We start from the raw sequence: 20,053 nt of genomic DNA, 5'->3' as shown, positions 1-20,053 counted from the left end.
GGGGCAGCCTCGTCCAGCCTCCGACCCTCTCTGGATACTCAGAGGTGGCAGCTGATCAGCTGTCCCGGGGCTTAAGAGACACTTTTTCCATCCAGGAGGCTGGGCGACAGGAAAGGCCGGGATTTGGGTGGGAGGCGCGGGGTGGGCTCCGCCTCAAAGGCAGCCCGCCCTTCGGGGCTCGGGAAGCAGGAGAGCGGGCAGCTGCTTCCCCCAGCAGGAGCAAGGGCAGGCCCACCCTCTTTGCTTCGGAGAAGAACCGGAAGATCAGCCGGCTCCGTTTCCCACCTCCTGGAAAGCCAGGCTCCGGGGAGGTGAAGGCAGCCCAGGAGGAGCCCAGCCACCCCCGGCCCGCTCAGAGCATCTTGCTGGGCTGCCCGCCGTTAACAGCAAATGCAGACCGCCGAGACATTGAGCTCTTTGCTCTGGTGTTCTCCCTGCCTTTGGGAACGCTCGGGTTAGTCCTCCCACTGGCACAGTTCAGCAGGAGCAACAGAAAGCCCTTGTGGAGACCCTCAAAAGTATTTGTGCGTAGCCCACCCCCCTCCCCATGCCCCAAAGGGCCCCGTCGAGAACCCAGACCTCCATTGCTTCGGGGCCAAAAGGAACTGGGGAACCGCCCACAAAGTTCTGGAGTGGAGACCCCCCGGCCCCTCCTTCGGCTGAAAGTCAGACGTTACAGCTGTCCTAAGAGGAGCCCCAACTTTCTGGGGGGGCTCCTCCCCGTGAGCGGGAACAGCAGCCCGGAAAGGGACAAGTGGCGCTCGAGGAAGGAGTCCAAAAGGGTCGGCCTCTCTCTCTCCGGCCGGCTGCAAACTGCCCAAGGGACTCTGGGGCCAGGGGGACGGAGCAGCCCCCAGCGCCGAGGCCCACCCCGTGGAAGATGCCTGTTCGCTTCCTCCTCCTCCGCTGCTAAAAGCGACCGGGCTCGGTTCCGACAGCACCCCAAAGGCAGGCCCCCCCTCGGGAGTCCTCTCCCCAGCAGCACGTCAAGACGAGGCCTCCGGGGCGGCCGGCTGGAAGCGCGAAGGGGCGGCCGGGCTTTCAGTTCCCTTCTCCCAGAGGGCCCAAACCGTCTCCCGTCCCGGTTGCTTCAGGGGTGGCCGGCTCGCTGCACGAAGGTCAGTGTCCGAGGAGACCCGTCCCTGAAGAAGCAGCGGCAGAAGGGGGTCGGCAAAGGAGGAGGATGCGTCCGAGAGGGGGAGGGAGGCCGGGCAGGGAGGGCGAGGCCTACCTTTAAAGCCTTCTTCCGGAATGCAGACTGGAAAGGAAGATAAACGCCGCCGTCAGAGAAACCTCCAGGCCCCACCAGAGTCCACCTCGCGGGGAGGAGAATTTGGGGCCCCTCCCTTGGCAAGAGGCCGAGGGGGAGGCCCCTTCCCCAGCGACACGAGGCGAGGGGGGAGGCGGGGAGCGCTTGAGGAGGTTACCTTGCATAACGTCATCTATTGCCGCGTAATCCACGATCGGCTCATCGGCCTGTTTTGGGAAGGGGGGTCAGGCGTTAGAGGGCGCAACAGCCCCAGTCCCGGCTTGCGCAACACCCTCGTGAGAGGAAGCTCGGCCCCACGAGGACCCTCCAGGCCAGACCGGGGCAGCGGCTGCGGGCAAAGACTTGGGGCCGCCCTCCCGACCGCCTTCCTGGCCGCGCTTCTGCGCCGGCCCCTTGCTCGGAGGGCGATGTGTCCGTTACCTTCAGCAAAACGACGGACTCGGGAGTGACGCCGAGGCTGCCCAGCGTGGCCACGTCGTCGGCCAGCACCGTCCCGTCGATCGACAAGTTCTGGTCAAACGGAGCTACGGAGAAGGCGTGCATGATCTGTGCCAAACACATGCCTCTTCAGTGAACGGCCACGGCCGAGTCCCTTCGGGGGGGGGGCTTCTCCCCGACCCACCCCTCCACCTGTTTCTCCTGCAGGACGCTGCCTCCTTCGCCTTTCCTGCCTCCTTTAGCCCCAGGGAAGGAGGCACCCGAACGCCCTGAAGGCCGGGGGAAGGCCTTGCTCCGAGCAGCCTCGATGTGCCCGCTGCTCTGAGGAACAGAGACCTCTGCGCGTGGACAGGAGGGAGGCTGTCCAAGGGGCGTCGCCTCACCTGGATTTTCAGGTCCTTCAGTGTCTGGTTGGCAGAGACGAGGAGGGCCTTTTCTCCCCGGATCCTCCTGTGCCTTGTGCTGCGCCGGATGCCCTGCTTCTGATACGCCATGTAGTTTGGGTGGGAGACCTTCTGTCGCTTGGCACTGCTGTTCGCCTGGAAGCGAGAAGCGGTTGCTCTCCAGCGGCGAGGAATCGGGACCCCCGCCTCCCCCACTGTCCCGGGGGAGACCTGCTGGACACTTTAAGGCCCGGCCAGCGATCAGGGAACTGTGATTCCACCACCCCTGATTGCGGGCCAGGCTGACTGGGGCTAACTGGTCACACCGGTCCTCGTCTCTGGGAGAGAATGTAACTTTCCCGAGATGGACCTGCAAATCCCAAGTCCTGTTGTGTGGCTGGACAGGTGCCTTCAGGGAACCCTCAAGCTGAGCGCCAGCACGGCAGCTGCTGTCCCACGGCAATCGGGGTCTGCTCTGGGACACGGAGGACCCACTGGCCCATGACACCCCCCCCCAATTTGGCTGATCCCTATTTAATGCAATTAAATGCCAACTACCCCTTCCTCTGGCAGGGAGCACCCTGCGCCCTTGCCTCGAGGTTTTCATCCCCTTCCCACTGTAGCATCCAGCTGCGTTAGCAACAGCTGGACGGCGGGATTAGCCTTTTAATACTCGCCCAAATCAGTCCAAGGTCAAGAGGAGCAGGAGGAAATTTCCGTTCGGAATTCAGAGCCGCTGGAGAACCACTTCTGTTGCCGAGACTGGAATTTACCTGGTTGAAATCTGGGTCATGCTCCCCTTCTATCCTGGCCTCTTCGCGCTCCTCTTCAGCCTCCGAGCTGCTCATGTTCAGCTCCGGAGCAGCCTCCTTCATGACCTGGGGGTGCCAGCCGGGGGCAGAGGGAAGAGAGAGGAGCCACTCTCAGGCTCATCTGGAACCGCAGCAGTTGGAGTGGGACAGGACTGCATCCGCTGCTAACAGCCCCCTGGGAGAGGCGAAAAGCTCGGGGTCTGGGCCAAAGGAGTGCAAGTGCACACAACGGGGCTGTGCAAACCAAGGCAGGACTGTCCCTGCCTCAGGAAGAGACACGTTTCGAGGTTTTCTGGAAATCACACTGCAAAGAACAGTAACGGGGGCTCCAGACCGCCGCCACCCGCAACCCCTGGTTGAGGCGGTCCTTGCCAGCACTTGATCTTGCCAGGAGGGCCTGAGCCCAGCCCTGTCTGGCTCTGGGTGAGAGAGCAGCCAATGAGGACGAAGCCAAGGCCCAGGGCTGCCCCAGTCTCAAAGCAGCTGCCATTTGGAAGCGCGTCTAGCAAAGGGAGGCTTTTCACTTGCTTCGAAGACAACCTGCTGAAGGGCCAGGACTCGTGTTGACGTCAGAGAAGCAGAGCAGCCTGGCCGGAGAGACCAACCTTTTTGTCGTCCACCACTTTGCGCACGTAGATGGTGGCCTGAGCATATTCCCGCAGGTCCCTCTGCTGCTGGTACAGCAGTCCTTGTCTGCAGTCCAGGCACAGCTCTGGGGGAGAGCAAGGAGGGAGGGGGTGTTCCTGGCCACGAGGTCCATCTCTACAAAGACCCTGGGCTTCGGCCAGCAAACTGACCATCATGACGGCACACGGCGTAAAGAGAGTAACAAAACCCTAAGACGCCCTTAAAATTTAACTTGGTGCTTCTCTATAAGAGAAGCAACAGACAGCTGAGAAGCCTGTCTGTAGAGGGTAGAAAAGTGAAGCTGGATGTGCCACCCTGACGCCCTTGGCACGTCACGGGAGAGGGCTCAGGGGCAGGAGATCCTGCCACGTGGCTAACAGCTCCACTGGAAAGGCGCATCTGCTCTGGACCGGAGGCGCTCCTTCCCCGTGGGAGCAGAACGTGTCCTTGCAGAAGGCTGCACCTGAGCACCACGCAGCAAGCAGCTGCCCACTGGGGCGGTTCAGGAGCAGGACAGCCGGGCTTGCAGCCTGCCAAGAAGTGCCCAGAGCCCAAGGGAGCAGCACCTGTGGCGCCAACGTGACTGCCCCCACTCACCAGGTTCGGTGATGTACAGTGGGCGCTCGGAGCCTTCCTCGGGGGCCTGTCTCCGGATCACCCGGATGGCATGGTCCACCACAAAAAGCTTCCGGATCTTCTCCCACTCGCTGGGCCATATCAGAGCTATACTGCGCAAAGAAGCAGAAAGTGCTGTCTCTCTCAAAATGCAGCCACTGCCCCCAGGGGTTGAGGGCCAGGCGCAGGGGAACGTCTGCATTCCGGGCCCCCGATACAGGTAGCCGGGGAGGGCAATTTTACTGGCCCCGCATGCTTGCCTCGTGCAAAGGCCTTCTTGGCCGGGGGCCCGCTCTGCCGAAGCCACGGAGGCCCCCTGCTCCGAGCCATTCCGCCCCCTCCACACTCAGCTTCCGGGGAAAGGCGCAGGAAGGAGGAGACTCACAGTTTAGAGTCCTCCTTCGTCATGGAGGCAACGGTGAACATCAGTCCGCTGTGGGGGCAGAGCAGATCCCGGTTCCCAATGGAAGAGACAGGGCTGCATCGCGTGGGCCTCCTGGTCGGAAGCAAGAGAGGGAGGTGGCCGTTGCAGAGACTCCATTTTGCCAGCAGAAATGGGGTGTGTGTGCGAGTGAAATGGAACTGGGGGGGGGAGACGAATGCGCACACGGGAGAGAAAGTTAATGGGAAGCTGAGGGAAAGAGAGGCCGTTCCCAGGAGGGCCACCCTGCAGGCAGGCTCAAACAGAGCTGAGGAGGAGGAGGAGGAGGAAGGCAGCTCACCTCACAAACTTCCGCCATTCTTCCACAAAGAACTTGGAGACCACGTAGAGCTCGCCCACCTCCTGGGAAGAGAGGTGCTGGAATTCAGCTCCCCTTGCTGGCTCCAAAGGGAGGGCTGCCTGTGCTCAACTAGGCCGCAGGATGGGCGAGCCGAAGCCCAGGGGGCGGGCGGGGGGCGAAGCAAGCAGGACTTCCAAAGGCTGCACATTTGCATCCTGCATTGCCCTCCTGCTCCCAAAGGACCCCGCAGACGCCTGGGCTAGGTAGAGGCGTGTGTGTGCAATCTGAGAGACTGGCAGGATGAATGTTCAGCAAATACTCGGTTGCTTGCAAAGCACTTCTAGAAGCTTTTGCTGCTGCTGCTGCTGCTGCTGCTGCTGCTGGAAATAGTCCTCAGCCCCCCCTGCCCCCCAGTCTCCCTACCTCAGGCCAGCTGCTGAGGCAGGGCCGGGTTTTGTCCTGGAAGAGGTGGGGCAGGCTGGCCTTCTGCTCGCTGGCCATCATTTTGCGGAGCGCCTCATTCTCTTCCCCCTCCCGCTCCAGAATCTGCAGGGAGACAAGCCCCGGTCACATGCCCATTGGGGTGGGGGGCAGAGCCTTCCAGGGGTGCCCTACTTCACCTGCCCAAGCCACACTTGAAGGTGCTGCAGTTGCAAGCCCAGGCCCAGGTGGGGGGGAACCAGGCGACACCAAGCTTCAAGCCCCCGAGGAAAAGGCCCTCTGCTACGACTTCCTGGAGAGAGGATTCGAACCCGCCCCCGCCCTGGGCGTGACGCAGAGGCCTCCAGAGCCGCTCCCGCACGTGGCTCTCTGCGCTTGTGGCAGGCTTCCCCCCCCCAATGTGCAAAATGCCGCCCACGCACCTTGCACTGAGAGCAGGAGTCCCTGCTGCTGGGGAACTCTGGGGCGTTGCGGAAATAGCGCAGGAGTTTTTCCCAGGCCTCCCTGCAGACGACCCGCCGCTCGTTCTCCGAGATACAAAGGTTGCCTGTGCGGAAAACCAGCAGAAGAGCAGGCTGTTGCGCCCGTGTGTGCAAGGGGAGGCAGAGGAGCACGGCGGATGCTCCTTGCCACGCACAGACCCTTCCGGCGCTTGCAGCGGCTGGGGTGGTGGGAGCTGATCACCCTTCCGCTCTCCTGCGGACACGGACAGGGCAGGAACACCCCCAGGAGAGTCCCCCTCCCAGGGAAGCAGGTCAACACAGATCTCCTCCATGGTATCCCTTTGAGGGCACCCTCTGTCCCGCTGCAAGGCCCCATGGAGGACACTCAGGACTGACAACGAAATGGATCCTTCGGGGTCTGGGAAGAGCAGCTGTGCCATGGAAGGAGGGGCTGGGGGAAGAGTGGCCGCCAACAGCCACGGGACCACCGCCAGCCTGGGCCTCCCCAAAGGCGGGACTGTAGGTGCCCTCGTTCAGATGCAGGAAGACCACCTTTTCAGTGTGTGGGGGGGAATGGAAACCCGGCCCCGGATGCTTGTGCTGCTGCCCTGCCCCCTCCCTCCTGCAGCAGCTGGCTTCTCCTCCCCAGCGGGCACAGAGCCTCTGCCCGCAAAAGGGCCCCACCCGCAAACGTTACAGGGGCTGAGATGGAGACGTGCCGGCGGCTCCCTGTCCCTGGCTGGCTGCCCCCACCCAAACCGGGACCCCCTCCCAGCCGCCACCTCGAAGCGGAGCGTGCACGAAAAGCCACTCGCTCACTGCAGAGGGAACATCTGGAGGAGCCCATTGCCATACAGCTTCTGTCAGAGCAGTCGCTAAGGTTACAGGCCAATTACGAAGGAGGCAGCCAGCAATTAAGCGGAGGGGAACCGGCTTTGTTTCTCGCTCCGTAGCGGCAGCTCGAGGTGGGTATGAGAGCTGAGAAACACCTACCCAGGCTCCCTGAGGATAGGCGGGCAGGGGCAGCAGAGGGGTGTGTGTGTGTGCACGTGCACAGGCATGACACGCTTTCACGATGCACCAAACGGGCTAACCCACGGGCCTCACCTCACGGAGACCAGGCCAAAGGAAGCCCTCGAGGAGCGACAGGGGAGGGGGACCCGCTTCGGGACCTCCACAGTTCTTCCCAAAAATCAGCCTCTGGCAATGGCCCTGACTCTTCCCCCTGCTCTTCTCTCTCCAGGGATGGACTAACCCTGGTGGTTCGTGGGTCACAAGGCCTCCTTTGCTGGCCACTGCAGAGACCGCCAGCTTCCCAGCCCTCAGTCCCTCTGGCATCCTGGGGGCCACAGTTTGGGGAAGGTGGGGGGCAAGCCAAGGACCTCCTCTGCCCTTTGAACCCAGAGAAGCACCAGCCCAGGTTTTCCTTGGCAGAGAAAAAAGCGGCATTTTCAAGCAAAGGGGGAAAAACGCCTCCTGGCGCTTGGCTGGGATTTTAGGCGCAATCACAGCTGTGCTGGGCTCCAAATGGCCCGTATTTCGCCCGACAGCAGCATCGGGTAGCCTGCAGCGTGGCGGCTTGGTGAGAGGTGTGTTTTCTTCCAAGCCATAAAGCCGCTTCCAGGCAAGCTAAACGCTGAGCTGACAAACCAGCGAGCGCCCTTGAGAGGCTTCGCGCCTGCAGCTCATGTGTCAGCCTGACCGGAAGAGCCAATGCCTCCTACCCCCTGCAAGAGGCTGGGAGTCGTAGCGCAGCCACACCTGGAGGGCAGATGCCCTCGGCCACGACCCCTGCTTTGGAAGACAGAACAGCCGGGCCCACCCCACACCCCAAGCCAGACCTGGAAGTGACGCTGCAGCTGGTCGTGTGGATGAGGCAATTCCCTCAGATCTTAGAGCCAGTGGCAAATGCAGCCGCTTAGCAAGGGAATTCCTTGCGCTGCCAGGTTGGGGCCGGGGACAGGCGGCCGCAAAGAAAAGGGGTAACACCCCGGGGCCTGTCCTTGCCCTCCTGCCCCCTCACCGTGGGGGCACACAATGTCCTCGTTAAACTTCAGCTCCTCTTCCTCTTGCTTCTCTGCGCCCAGTTCGTCTGTGGAGGAGAAAGAGAAAGAGCAGGCGGGGAGCCAAGTCAGGCACCATCTTGCAACCCAGCTTGGGGGATGCCGAGGGGCTGTTGCCCTCCCTCCACAGAATGGAGGAAGGCCGTGGGCTGACTGCATTTTGAACTCTCTGGAGCATTTGCCCCATCCTGGGCTCCTTCCTTCCTTCCTTCCTTCCTTCCTTCCTTCCTTCCTTCCTTCCTTCCTTCCTTCCTTCCTTCCTTCCATCCATCCATCCATCCATCCATCCATCCATCCATCCATCCATCCAAAAGGCCAGGGGAGGAGGAAGCTACCTCTCTCCTTGGCATCGCCGTTCATCTTGCCATTGCTCTGGTCGGCGTCTTCATCCGAGTCGTCCAGCTGCTCCAGGGCCAGCTGGCGCCAGCTGCGCAGGGACGACTTCCCTACCCAGAAGCCATCGCTCCTGCAGGGCGAGAGGGGCAGCTCACAGCACAGGTGGGGGGCAGCAGCAGGCTCCAAGCAGAGGGGAGGGAGAGGAACTGGGGTGTCCCCCTGCCTGACGGGGCTGCCCCGACTCTCCCTCCCCGGCAGGACTCGCTCACCCCTTGACCGCCGCTTTGAGGAGGTTGCAGACGGCTTTATAGTCCTCGCTGAGCCGGTTCTTCAGCCGCAGCACCCGGCACCTCTCCACCACGCAGTCCCTGCAAAGTGCTTTCACTGAGGAAACAGGAGGGGAGCCGGAAGACCGACACTGAGGGTGGCAGCAGGGCCCTCCCCTCCTCTCCCCTTCCCACCAGGACGGCAGCCTGCCCACCAATCGGCAGAGGTGGAGACCCAGCGCAGGGCTCCCACCCAGGGAGGAAGTGGGAAGCAACCCCCCCAAACTTTTTATAGGCAGACGCCAGCGTTTTTGTGAACCGGGACTCCTCAGGTCGCACCTCGCCTCCTGAGTGGCAGCCCCGAGAACACATTTGGGAAGGTGCAAAAGGGTGAGACGGAAACCGACAAATGCAGCCACGCGCCAGCGAGGTGCAACGCCAAGTTTGCTCACAAGTGTGAGAGGATCACACCTCCTGCGGAGCTGAAGGCTCCCCCCCCCGCTCCATCTGCCTGGCACTCCTTTGCCAGGCGTTTCCCCCCTTCCCCCGAGCAGAGCAAATCACACCCGAGGAGGTGGGAAAGGGCAGTCCCAGCAGAGGAGAGAGGCCGCAGCCGGGGCCTCGTCCAGAAGGGTCCCCCACCTGTCAGCCTGGGTCCTCCCCCGTATCTCTTGTAGAAGTCGTTGGCCACCTCCTCCGAGACCCGCTTGACGGTGGGGATCTTGTCCGGGTGCAGCTTGCCGTGGGAGCACAAGCAGGCCGTGTTGTCGATGGCTCTGGGGGGCGTCGACTCATCCAGCCACTGCTGCAGCCACTCCAGGGAGACAAAGTCGTAGGGGCAGCCTGGGGGGGGGGCAGAGGGCCGGAGCATCAGCACCCCCGCCCTGCCACACCGACTACAGCGGGTGCCAGTTAAGGCCGTGCAGCCCCCTCCTGGGCTACTCCCTCTCACAGCCTTCCCTCCCTCCCTCCCTCCCTCCCCATCACGCGATTAATCAAACCCCGCTTCCCCCGTCCCGCAGGGATGCCCCGAGAGAGCCAGCCCGCCTCCGCAACGTTCCCTACCCCTGCCGCTCGGAGGGGAAAAGAAAGGCGCGACAGGGCTTCCTCCTCCCGCCAGCGAAGCCCGCGGCAGCAGGAGAGCCTCTCCTGAGCAAACCCGTCTGCTCTCCCGGCTGAGCTGAGCTGATGCCCGTCCGACAGGCAGCAAAGCGAAGCAGGTTGCCTTTAAGAGCCACCTTACGGGATTCTTGCCCAGTCAGTATGACCCCGCCAGGCCAGGCTAGAGCTGGCCCTCGGGGCGGGGGGGAGCGCATAGTTGCACGCAAGGAAGCTTTCGAACGCAGCATGCCCCGGGTTCCGCTGAGCAAGCGGACGGGGTCCGAGGCGCTCCGAGAGGGAAACGGGGCTGCCTGTTCCTTGCCTGGGGAGCCCAGCGCCTCCCCGCGGCCCCTCCCCTCTTGCCTCGCCCCGGGCAGCCCTCCTCAACACAACGTGCCACAGAAAAAAAAACGTGTAATTGGAAGGTCTTACAGACCAGCTTTGGCAGGCAACTTCTGGTAGAGCTCCTTCACCTCCTCGTGCTTGACCTTGCCCCGCGCCACGCTTTGCTTCCGCATCTCGGCCATTTCGTGGCACCACTCCTCAAACCTGCTGTTGTCCTGCTCCACCAGCTCCTGCAGGAAAGCTGAGACGGGGAGGGCGGATTAAAGGGGCCGAGGAGGAATTGGCAGGGGCCCCGGCAAAGCCGAAAAAGCCAAGGGGGGGCCCTTGCCATTGCAAGGCCCCAGCCGGGGCGCATCTGCCCCCCTCCCGCTGCTCGAAAGCCGCCGAGGGGAGGGAACCCTCTACGCACCTCCTGAAGGAGCCTCTGGCTCAGGGAGGGCAGGGTAAGGCTTCGCGCCAGTCTGGCACCCTTCCCAAACCGCAGGTTCTGATGCCAGTTTTTGAAGCGGGCAGCCACGGGAGCCAAGCACTGCTTCCACCCGGCACCCACTTCTGGACGAGAGGGCGTGCCGGTACTTTTACCAACTGGCACGCACGTGGGGGGTGGGGGGGAGAAGGGGCCGAGAGGGGGCCACTTGCACACTCCGGTGGCCTCACCTGGGATTTCAACAGCCAGGGTTTTCTCCCGCGACTGCAACCTGTAGACCAACATGTAGGCGTTCCGAGAGCGGTAAATCCCCTTCCCGCACTTGGGCTTCCGACTCTGAGATTTAGACGGTTCTGGGGGGACAGAAGCCGGAGCAAACAAGCGCTGGGCAACCCCTTCTCCCCCCACAGGCTGTTGGTGGCCTCAGCGTTAAGGTGCAGGCTTCCTGGGCCGAAGAGTCTACCAAGCCCGTGGGCTGGACTACCGAGGGCCCTGTTCTTGCCGACCTGATGCTACATTCGTAAAACAGCTTCCACGGGGCAAGTGGGCAAGCAGCGGCGGCTAAAACCCACGCCTTTTGCTAAATCCAGAGCAGAGAGCCAAACGCCTCGTCCCCAAAGCGTGAGCCTGGCGTGGTGCAGAAGCAGGCCACGAGCCGCCACCCTGCCCTGCAGAGACCCCCATCCCGAGTTGTTCCCCCCGGGCGTGATCAAGAAGAGGCTTTACCCAGGTCCTCTTCCGCACCCAGCTGCAGCTTCTTGCCCTCCATCTTTTCAATCTCTTCGTCGTTAAACCGGTACCACTCCCCGGTCTGGGGGTCCTTCACGTGCGCGATGTAGTGGCCCGAGTAGGCGCTCACCCCTCGGTGGATGAGGATCGCGCTGAGTTCGTAGACGAAGAGGCGGGCTGAAACACAGCAGGCCGGCCGGCCGGCGCTCAAGTCTTTGGGAGCAGCGGGGCCTCCCTGCCGGCCACTTGGCCTTCCCCAGCCGTGGGCGGCGGCAGCCGCACAGAATCATCCTCAAGGTGCAAATCGCAGAAGGCAAGGGACGGTCCCCAACCCACGATTCAGGAAGGGGACACACACGCCACGGGTCTGCCCACCTTTGTCCTCCATGAACGGCTCCAGATCCAGCAGTTCCGAGAACTCGATGTAAGCGTTCAGCTTCTTCTTGTGCCCTGTTTGCCTGGGACAGGAAAGGAGGCTGCCCTGATTCACCCCGTCCCACCTGGCAGCCGCCAACACGAGGGGATAGCGACAGCAGCAGCAGCAGCGCACAGTGTCCCTTTCCGCGTCAAAAGAGCGCCAGTTTGGTGTGGCACTGGAAGCGCTGAACTGCAAACCAGGAAACTCCCTGGCTCCAGTGTCCCTCAGGCATAGAAGCTGCATGGGCAACTTCAGGCCCGTCTTTATCTCTCTCAGCCCAACCCTCTTGCGAGCATTAGGTGTGCCAGCCTGAGCTGTCCACGCAAGAGCAGGACAGAAATCTAAGGAAAAATAAGCTGCGCTCCTGCCTGGGAGGCGTCTTCTGCAGCTCCTTCCTGCCCAGCTGGTTCAATCCACGCCTTGCCCAGAAGCTGCCAGGGAGCACCTACTGCCCCAAAGGGCACTAAGCCTGCCTTCAGAAGGGGACGGGATCCAACTCTAAAACGCTGGGCTTTGGAGGAGCGCGGAGGCAGCCCACCTGTCGAACACGAAGCGCATGAGCTGGAGGTTGAGGGTGCAAGGAAGGCTGAGGAGCCGGATCCTCCTGGTGGCATTCTGTTTGCTCTGGCAGGACTCACAGAAGTAGCGATTGTCTCCCTCCAGCTTCTCCTCCTACCAAGAAAAGGGCAAGGCCAGCTGAAGGCCGGAGGGGGCACCTCCTGACCTGCCTGGCCACAGGGCCCTGGCCCCAAAGCCATCGGGACCCTCCCACCGGTCCAGGAACGAGACCCTCGGGGTCCTGGGCCGTTCCCCAGCCCGGAGCAGCAAGGGAGCAGCACTGGGCCCTTCCCAGGGCTCCTAAGGGGGCCGGTACCTTCAGGAATTCCGTGATGCAGTCCGACAGCTGCTTGTGGCCCTGGATGTTCAATTCAAGCTCATAAAACTTGGACATAAGTTTGGACTCTCGGCCGCACTGGTTGCAACTGGAGAGCAAAGCACAGACACCGATGAGGACCCGAAGCCAGCTGTCCGGAGCAGGACATGGACGCGAGGAAGTGACAGCACGGGGAAAGCCTTACACTGTAACATAGGCGTACTCCCCGCAAAACTGCTGCTGGACAATGTCTCGCACATCCGGGTTTTTCTGGGAAGACAAGGTATCCTCCAGCAGGGACATGAACAGCTTGGAAAACTCCTGCGCGTCCTAGAACAGCAGCGGAAAAGGCAGGACGCAAGTTCAAGGACACAGGTCAGGGGTACCAGTGGCAAAACCCTCTTGTTTTAATCCCATCAAGTGTGTGCTTTGCGGAGAAAATCCCCTGAAAGAGGAGACAGCAACGCCCCACACCCCCCACTGGGACTCTCCAGCTGAATACCCCAACCTAAGACGGGCAGGGGTTCATTCTTCAGCTGTCAAGGGATTCCCAACTTTCCTCAGCGTGGGAACAACAGCTTTTGCAGCCTTCTTAAACGTATTATTCTGGGAAACAGCCACAAGACAAAAAAGAGAAGCCCGCATATCCCCGAGCCTTACCTGCTGCTGACCTGTGTCCAAACCAAGTGCTTTAACAAACCCTGATGGATCGATATACCGCCTTTTGCTGTTTTGCAGCAAGGCAAACAAGTACTGGAGGTGTTCACAAATAGTCTGAGGTTCGTAATCTATCAAGAGATAAAAGGCTTGATTAAAATCGCGATACCCAGAATGCAGTCCCGTGACTTATAAAGGAATCCTTTCTTCCCTGCGTCAACTAAAAGCAACACCCCGCACACCGCAGGCCTTCGCCTGTCCCGGCTGCGGTTCCAGCAGGAAGCACCTGGAGATGTCATTGGAGTCTAAAGGCCAGAAGGGCCTGTGCTGGGACTCTCTGCACAGGCCTCGAGCCAAACTGTCCTCTGTGAAATGGGAACAATTTCCTCAAACAGAACTCGTGAAGCCACTACTATAGCTGCAAATGGTGCAAAGCAGGGGAGCAGCGAGGATATTTAGGCACGGCTCACTATTCGGGGTTCAAGCAGGTGAATCCGAGCACCTCCTGCTCTTAAGAAAGCAAGAATGCCTCAAAAATACCTTTGCTCCCCGCGGGGCTCTCTCCTGTCACGCATTCAGGGCGGGCAACCGGGCACAGATAGAGCGCCTGCCGGAGCTCCAGATTTAAAAACCACATCTGTAGGAAAGTGTTGACGTAGCAAGTGGCCCCCAGGTTGGTGAGGCCTACAAATGCATTCTGGTGGGGAACGAGAAGCAAAACAGAGATCGTCAAAGAGGCCAGCATCAAAAAGGCACAGTGGACGAGGTTTGCAATCCTAGCGAGGACTGCTCTCGAAAATGTTATTCTCCCTCAGCAATAGTGGAATTAGTTCCTGCAGAGAAGCAGAGCTGGCAACAAGAGGCCCTGAGGGCTTCACAGGACATCTATGCGTCGTTTGCTTTTATTTTGTAGCAGCATTTCCGTCCAGCACGTGCTTCCACATCTAAGCACAGTACAAGTTCCATTCTGAAATGCTTTTCTAACTTGCTGTCCTTAAATTGCTCTGGCACTAGCTTTAAAAATATCACCAGCAGAAACCCCACCAAATGCATTTGAAAAAAAAAATCAAAACGTGCTCACTTGCACGCACCAACTCAGAAGCTGCCTCCCCCCACGAGCCAAGATCGGGCACACGATTTCACAACTCTGAGGATGCGCAAGAAAAGCCCCGGCCAGGGGAAGTCTTGTGTGCCCTCTGCCCGAAGGCTCCCTCCCTGCATCTCTGTAACACCAGGTCGCCTCCCAACTCCGACTCCGACTCTCCACGGCCAGCACGCGTGGATCCCGGGAACCAAGGCGTTTTCAGCCTCAGCAATCCTGGACAGCAGACCTAAGCACCAAAGGCAAGCTGAGGAGGTGCACTGGGGGAGAAGAACCATTCTCGTTCACGCCAGAAGACCACAAGTGTACCTTTTTCCTCCTCTCAAAGTTTGGGTCGTCGATGTTGTGAAAGGTGTTTTCGTCGATCTCACCCAGCCAAACGTGCTCTCCAATCCCCACCAGGCAATTCGGATTCCCCCGGCAGTTTCTCCTGCGGAAGCAAAGCCGCAGGTTGGGTTCTGTTCCCACCTGACGCCATTTCTAGGAACGGCCCAGGTTGCTTATTTGCTGGCATCCCCCACCCAGGTCTGAGTGCTCATTATTTATTTCTGGGAGGAAGAGGAAATGAGGCCCATCAGATGCCCAAGGGGCTTGCAGAGGTAGGGGATTCTAAAGGCAGCTCTGAGTGGTGCCCTTGGGGACGGCACGTGGTACTGGCGTGCCCCCCCACGCATCCTGCAAAGGATGCTTTTCAAAGGGCTTGACATTTTCCTTTCACTTAAATCAAGCTTAAGGGCAAAGCTCCACCAGCTCCCCACTTCTTCAGCTGAGAGAGCTTTTGCCAGTCCCTCACTGCTTTATATTTCAATAATGTTCCTAATCCTCCGATTAGGCACAAGCTGAAGTGGAAATCAGAGGCTCCACCCTCAGGCTTGTTAGCTAAAGGCTGCACACCCAAGGGAGGCGGGTGGAAAATCTGCGCAGGGAAAAAATGAGAGTAGAGATTGGCTTTGAAAACAATTATCATTGTTTGTTAGACTTAATACTGCCACCCACTCCGGTGGACTCTGGGCAGCTTACAAAATTTTAGGAACAACTTTTAAAATCAAATCCTGAAATCTGCAGGAATAGGGGCCGTCTTGCAATTAGTTCCCCTCTCAATTCAAGAGTTTTATTCTGCAAGATCCTTACCGTGGGTATCTTTGCTGTCGTAGGGCACAAATAGGAATTTTAAAAAATAATAAAGCTCTGACAAAAATAATATGCATAACAATCTGTGTTTGAACAGGAATAATAATGCCTCTACTCCTGCATACCCTGAAATTAGTAAAATACGAAAGTCGGAAGGCAGAGATGCAGACAAGGCCTCCTTTTATGTAGGTCTCCTGACAGCAACAACAATAGTTGAGGGAGGTGACAATGGAAGCAAGCAAAGGCCTAGCTTGTCATTAGCTCCTACAGCTAGCAAAAGCAGGTGCCTCACAAACAGTAACTACGCTAAGGTATTTATCATTTATTAAAGACATTTGATTACGCTTCCCCTGTCGATGCTTACCGATTCCGCAAAGCTACTTATTAAGTGGAATACCCAATTAGTAAAGTAAAAGCAGTAACTGCGTTTCCTACCCAATTTACAAACAATAATAAAAGACGCATTAACAGCCGTGCTAACCCATAGGAGAAAAAAATCCATGGTTGGAGAAACTTAATTAGTACCCCCAAAAATGCCAGCCTAGCTTCTGACTGGGTGAATGCAGCGCTATGGAGAACTTACGAGCTTGAACGCGCTCTGGAAGCATTTCGCACCATGCCGATTAAGGTGCGACACAGTTGTGGATTTTGGATCGTTTGTGTGTGCGTGCGTGTGTGTGTGTTTTTAAAGAAGGCACCCCTCCCTGTTGTATTGCTATTCCTAGAATATTGGTCTAGAGCGCAAGGTAATTTCTGCAAAACCAGGAAGGGAGCTGAATTCAGGCCCCTTGACCTCTTTGTTTATTTATTTTCTATCCCGCCTTTATTATTTTTATAAATAACTCAAGGCTGTGAGCACACCGCATACTCCTTCCTCCTCCTCTTTTCCCCACAACGACAACCCTGTGGAGTGGGCTGGGCTGAGAGGGAGGGACTGGCCCAAAGTCACCCAGCTGGCTTTCAGGCCTAAGGCAGGACTCGAACTCACAGCCTCCTGGTTTCTAGCCCAGCACCTTCACCACTCTGCCAAACTGGCTCTTTTGAGCCAAACCAACCTCAGAGCTGCGAGGAAAATCAGAGGAGAAGGGGCACCACGCTGTGCTCTCGAAGGAGAAAAACCACCAACAAACTGCAGGGAAGGACCTATCGCGCCGGCAGACACGGGGGGCGCCTGGCAGGATGCCCCCGGGGCACTGCCAACCCACGGGCAGGATTCTGCGGCACGCCCTTGGGGTGCTGCGGGGCCCCGGCCTTTGTCTCGCTGGGCAGCCCAACTCGGCCCGGGGCTCCGTAACCGGGGTGGGCGCCCGGCGGCAGGAAGAGGGAGGGCCAGGGCCCCGCCCCCGCCCCCGGGCCTCACCTGCAGGCGCCCCGCTGGCAGGGCTCCAGCCCGACGCGGTAGGCCGCCTCGATGTGCTCCTGCGCCACGGCCTCGGGCGGCACCGTCTCCGTCCAGCGCCAGGCCGCCTTCTCCAGCTGGAGCCTCGGAGCCATCCCGGGACCGGCCCGAGCAAGAACAGGGCCGCTGGAGGGCGAGCCCGGAAGGGGAAGCGGGACCGGGCGACACCGGAAGCGGAACCGGCGCGAGGCCCTGGGAGCCGCAGGGCACGCCTCCTGGGGCGCGCGCGGGGCGAGCGATCCAGGACGGCTGGCTCAGCCTGGCCCCCGCGGGCCCTCGGCTCTGACGTCACGCCAACGGCGGACGCCCAGGCGCCTCAGGGGAGAAGGCTCGAGGGGCGTGGCCCGCTGCTTCCAATGGGGCGACGCTCTTTCTGAAAGGCTCCGCCTCCCTCCCGTCTCTTTTCCCCTCGCCGCAATGACGGGGAGGGGAGAGAAAGGAGATGCGAGACGGCGAGAAAAACCGTGGATCTGCTGCGCATGCGCACAGCGAGACCGCCGTTCTCCTGAGGCGAAGCTACCCACAATCCACTGCGCCTCCCGTCAGTTTTGTGTTATGATTTTAATGAAAATAAAATGGTTTTTTTGTATAAATATCATCACTGGTTTTTTAAAAAAGGCAAAAAGGCTCCTTACACGTAAACGCGCTGATTTATGAGGGAAAGTACGAGGGACTTCAGCCCCCTCTAAGATGGCTGCCCTCTTGCTCTAGGGCGCAGCTCTTGCCGTTCCAACGCCCCCGCCCCAGGGCTCCGTTTCCCCACGAGCCCTTATTCCAAGTGTTTAGTTCTCGTGCGAACACGCGTCCTCAGCGCCGTTTCCCGTCCGGACCAGGCAAACGCGCAGCCCACCCCAGCCTGCCAGGGTCCGGCCATCTTGGTGGACCCGGACGGGCGCGCAGATGTAGGCCGAGGCTTTCCCGCTCCTCCTAAGCGCGGCGACGCGGGACGTGGCCCGGGCTGGACTACGACTCCCAGCAGCCCCCGGGCGGCCGCGGGGCCTCTCGGGAGGAGGCGGATCCTCCTCCCGGGCTGCGCTGCGCCTCAATTTGCATGGAAGGCGCGCCCTAGTAGAACGTGCTAAGCTCAGATTGAGCATTCACAATTAGAAGACGTTTCATGAACATCACGTTTGTTTTTCAAAGCTGGGGGGGCGCTTGGGGTTCGTGCTGGGACTGGCACCCCCTGCACTGCCCCCTCGATGCCAGTGCCAGCACGAACCCCAAGTGCGCCCCCAGCCATCTCAGGGCCACCGCAGAGAGCAGGGTGGGGGATCAGGCAGACCTCCAGAGCCGCCCCTCCCCTACCACCCTCTGCTGCCGCCCAGCACCAGCCTCTCCTTGGGTGTGGGCCATCCTTGGCATTCCGGTGCTGCCAGAACCCAGCCCGGTTCATTTGGAGAGTCGGTGCCCACGGGCACCTGCCCGGCTGCAACTCCATCTGCATGGCTGCCACCTTGGCACACTCAGCTGTCTCTGCCAGGAGCCTGCTCGGGGGACTCTGCAAAGAAGTGCTGGGCTACCCCTGAGTGACCTGTCCCTGGCCTTTGGTTTTGGATACAGGCCCCAAGGACAGGATGCCATCCAGGGGACAAGCAACACACACATAAACACACTGGTAGCTATGCCCCAGGGTAGACAAGGGGGTGCTGTCTTGTCACAGAGGACAGATCCAAAGCAGATTGCTGGAACCACGGCGATCCCACGCCTCCGCCACAGAGGTGCCACAGCGGCCAAGAGTCACTCAGAAAGGAGGCCAGTCTCCCCGAGATGGTGGGGTTCAGCACCATTTATTAAGAAAAAGAAGTACAAGAACAGTCAAAGGGCGGGCGGGTGGGCAGGGGAAGCAGAGAGGGGTGAGGTCGGGAGGAGGATGAGCCCTGCGGGGTCTCCAGGCTAGCACTTCCCACCCTGGGCGCAGGGGGCTGGCCCCAAACATTCTAGACAGCTAAGCCCAGGGGTGGGGGCCTGGCCAACGTAGAACTATGCACACCCGAGGCCTGAGGTGTTTGCCGGCCCCAGCACTTGAAGGCCAGCTGGCCGGCAAGGAGAAGGAGAAACAGTGCCGGCGGTCAGGAGTCTCCCATCCGAGCAGTGGAAGTTTCTTTGGGCCCGGCCGTTGTCGGGCGAAGCACCTCTCCTTGAAAAGCTGCAAGGGAGCCCCTTCTGGCTCTGACCCAGGACAGGAAGACAGGACCCTCCAGGCAGCCCCCCCCCCCAAGAAGCAGCCTCATCACAAGTTTTGCTCAGCAGGCAGCCGAGGGTGGGCAAGAGAGGACCAGGCTGGGAGATGGCATGTGGGTCCCTTAGAAGAAGGCCCCCCCATAAGGCACTGAAGCAGCCCGCGGTCCAAAGGGAGCAGGACAGGCCGCTCACCACCTTGTCTCCGAGGGTGCGGCAGGGTTGCCCCTTCTACAGGGACAGGACCCAGCAACCTGGCCAGAGTGCCGAGGGGGGCCCGGGCACGGTCCAGGGGTCCCTGCAGCTGGCCCTCGAGGAACCCATGAGCACAGGGTGAGGTGGGGGCACCTCTCAGGAGCACCACGGCAGGGCTGGGCCCGGGGTCCAAGCCACAGGGTGACGCGGCAGAGACGACGGGGCTTCGGAAGAGCCCGCCTCCTCCCTGGAGTCTGCCCACCTTCCGGCTGCTCCTGAGATCCATTCGCTGCCCCCAGGAGGGCCGGGCGGGGTCTTTGTTCATGGCCTACCGGCCCAGCAGAGCAGCTCAAGCAGAGAAGGCGTCCAGGCGCCCAGCCCGCTCGCCAACCTCCGGGACGCCGCCTTTCTTCTGCGGCGGGAGAGCCCTCCGGCAGCCACACGGGGAAGGCCCCGACCGGGCATCCTCCTGCAGCCTCCAGCTTGGCAGCTTCCTGGTCCTCCGTCTCTGTGAGGCCGTGCGGCTCCCTTCCTGCCGGCCCATGCCGAGGATGCTGCAGGCCGGCTCCCTCCCCCTCCCCCTTTTTGGCAGCAGCAAAGCACCGTTTTTGTTTCTTCCTTTTAAAAAATTCGTAGTAATAATAATAAAATAATAATAATAATCAGCATAGATGTCTCTCCCTTGGCCTGGCGACAGCAACGAAGAGGCAGGAGGGTGGAAGGGGTGGGCCTCCCCTATGAGGGGCACTCCTGAATGTTCAGGGCCATTTCCGAGTGGTGCTGCAGGTCCACCGGCTGCCGCGGCTCCTGGCCTGGCCGGGCATTGACCAGCACCACATTTTTGATGCAGCCTGTGATTCCCAAGGCATATTTCCCCGTCGTCAGGGCCTGGAGATCGGGGGCTCCTCCTGCATTAAGAAAGGCAATGGTCTCAGCAGAAGCTAGGCTCCCCCAGCCCCCAAGGATATTGGGCCGTCACTAAATCCAGTCAGCCTGGGATGCTGAAGCCCCCTGGCTTTGCAGATCTCCTGCTGTCTAGCGGCATATCTTTCTGTAAACAAGCATTTTAGTGCCGTTTGCC

The 20,053-nt window shown here is 60.2% G+C and overlaps 2 protein-coding genes across 4 annotated transcripts in view; both read right to left on the bottom strand.

The window, feature by feature from the left end:
* Positions 1-1,034: 1,034 nt before the first annotated feature.
* On the bottom strand, positions 1,035-16,834 carry USP48 (ubiquitin specific peptidase 48). Of its 2 annotated transcripts, XM_063317340.1 has the most exons (27): positions 16,561-16,832; positions 14,379-14,499; positions 13,508-13,664; positions 12,971-13,098; positions 12,516-12,640; positions 12,311-12,419; positions 11,975-12,108; positions 11,394-11,476; positions 11,016-11,195; positions 10,520-10,642; positions 9,954-10,103; positions 9,059-9,259; positions 8,420-8,534; positions 8,150-8,280; positions 7,775-7,843; positions 5,731-5,855; positions 5,291-5,413; positions 4,868-4,929; positions 4,531-4,641; positions 4,128-4,258; positions 3,509-3,615; positions 2,865-2,969; positions 2,092-2,247; positions 1,691-1,816; positions 1,428-1,476; positions 1,232-1,258; positions 1,035-1,142 (listed from the first exon to the last, which is right to left on the bottom strand). In XM_063317340.1, exons 1-27 carry the CDS (start codon positions 16,692-16,694, stop codon positions 1,120-1,122), a joined length of 3,105 nt encoding a protein of 1,034 aa, XP_063173410.1. In that variant the 5' UTR covers positions 16,695-16,832; the 3' UTR covers positions 1,035-1,119. The 2 variants fall into 2 exon arrangements, with proteins under 2 accessions (XP_063173410.1, XP_063173411.1); XM_063317341.1 differs by lacking the exons at positions 1,035-1,142; positions 1,232-1,258; positions 1,428-1,476; ... (1 more) ...; positions 2,092-2,247; positions 2,865-2,969 and having other exon boundaries at positions 3,507-3,615; positions 4,128-4,253; positions 16,561-16,834.
* A 1,536-nt stretch (positions 16,835-18,370) lies between these two features.
* HSPG2 (heparan sulfate proteoglycan 2) overlaps positions 18,371-20,053 on the bottom strand; it is a 68,089-nt gene continuing 66,406 nt past the window's right edge. For both annotated transcript variants that reach the window (XM_063317446.1, XM_063317448.1), the window contains one exon: positions 18,371-19,880. In XM_063317446.1, coding sequence (XP_063173516.1) covers positions 19,708-19,880 — 173 coding nt within the window. In that variant the 3' untranslated portion in view covers positions 18,371-19,707. The remainder of the gene's footprint in view (positions 19,881-20,053) is intronic.

This window comes from Candoia aspera, chromosome 18 (genome assembly GCF_035149785.1).
Source record: "Candoia aspera isolate rCanAsp1 chromosome 18, rCanAsp1.hap2, whole genome shotgun sequence".
Classification (NCBI taxonomy): Eukaryota; Metazoa; Chordata; class Lepidosauria; order Squamata; family Boidae; genus Candoia; species Candoia aspera.
This window is presented reverse-complemented; position numbering and strand designations above follow the sequence as displayed.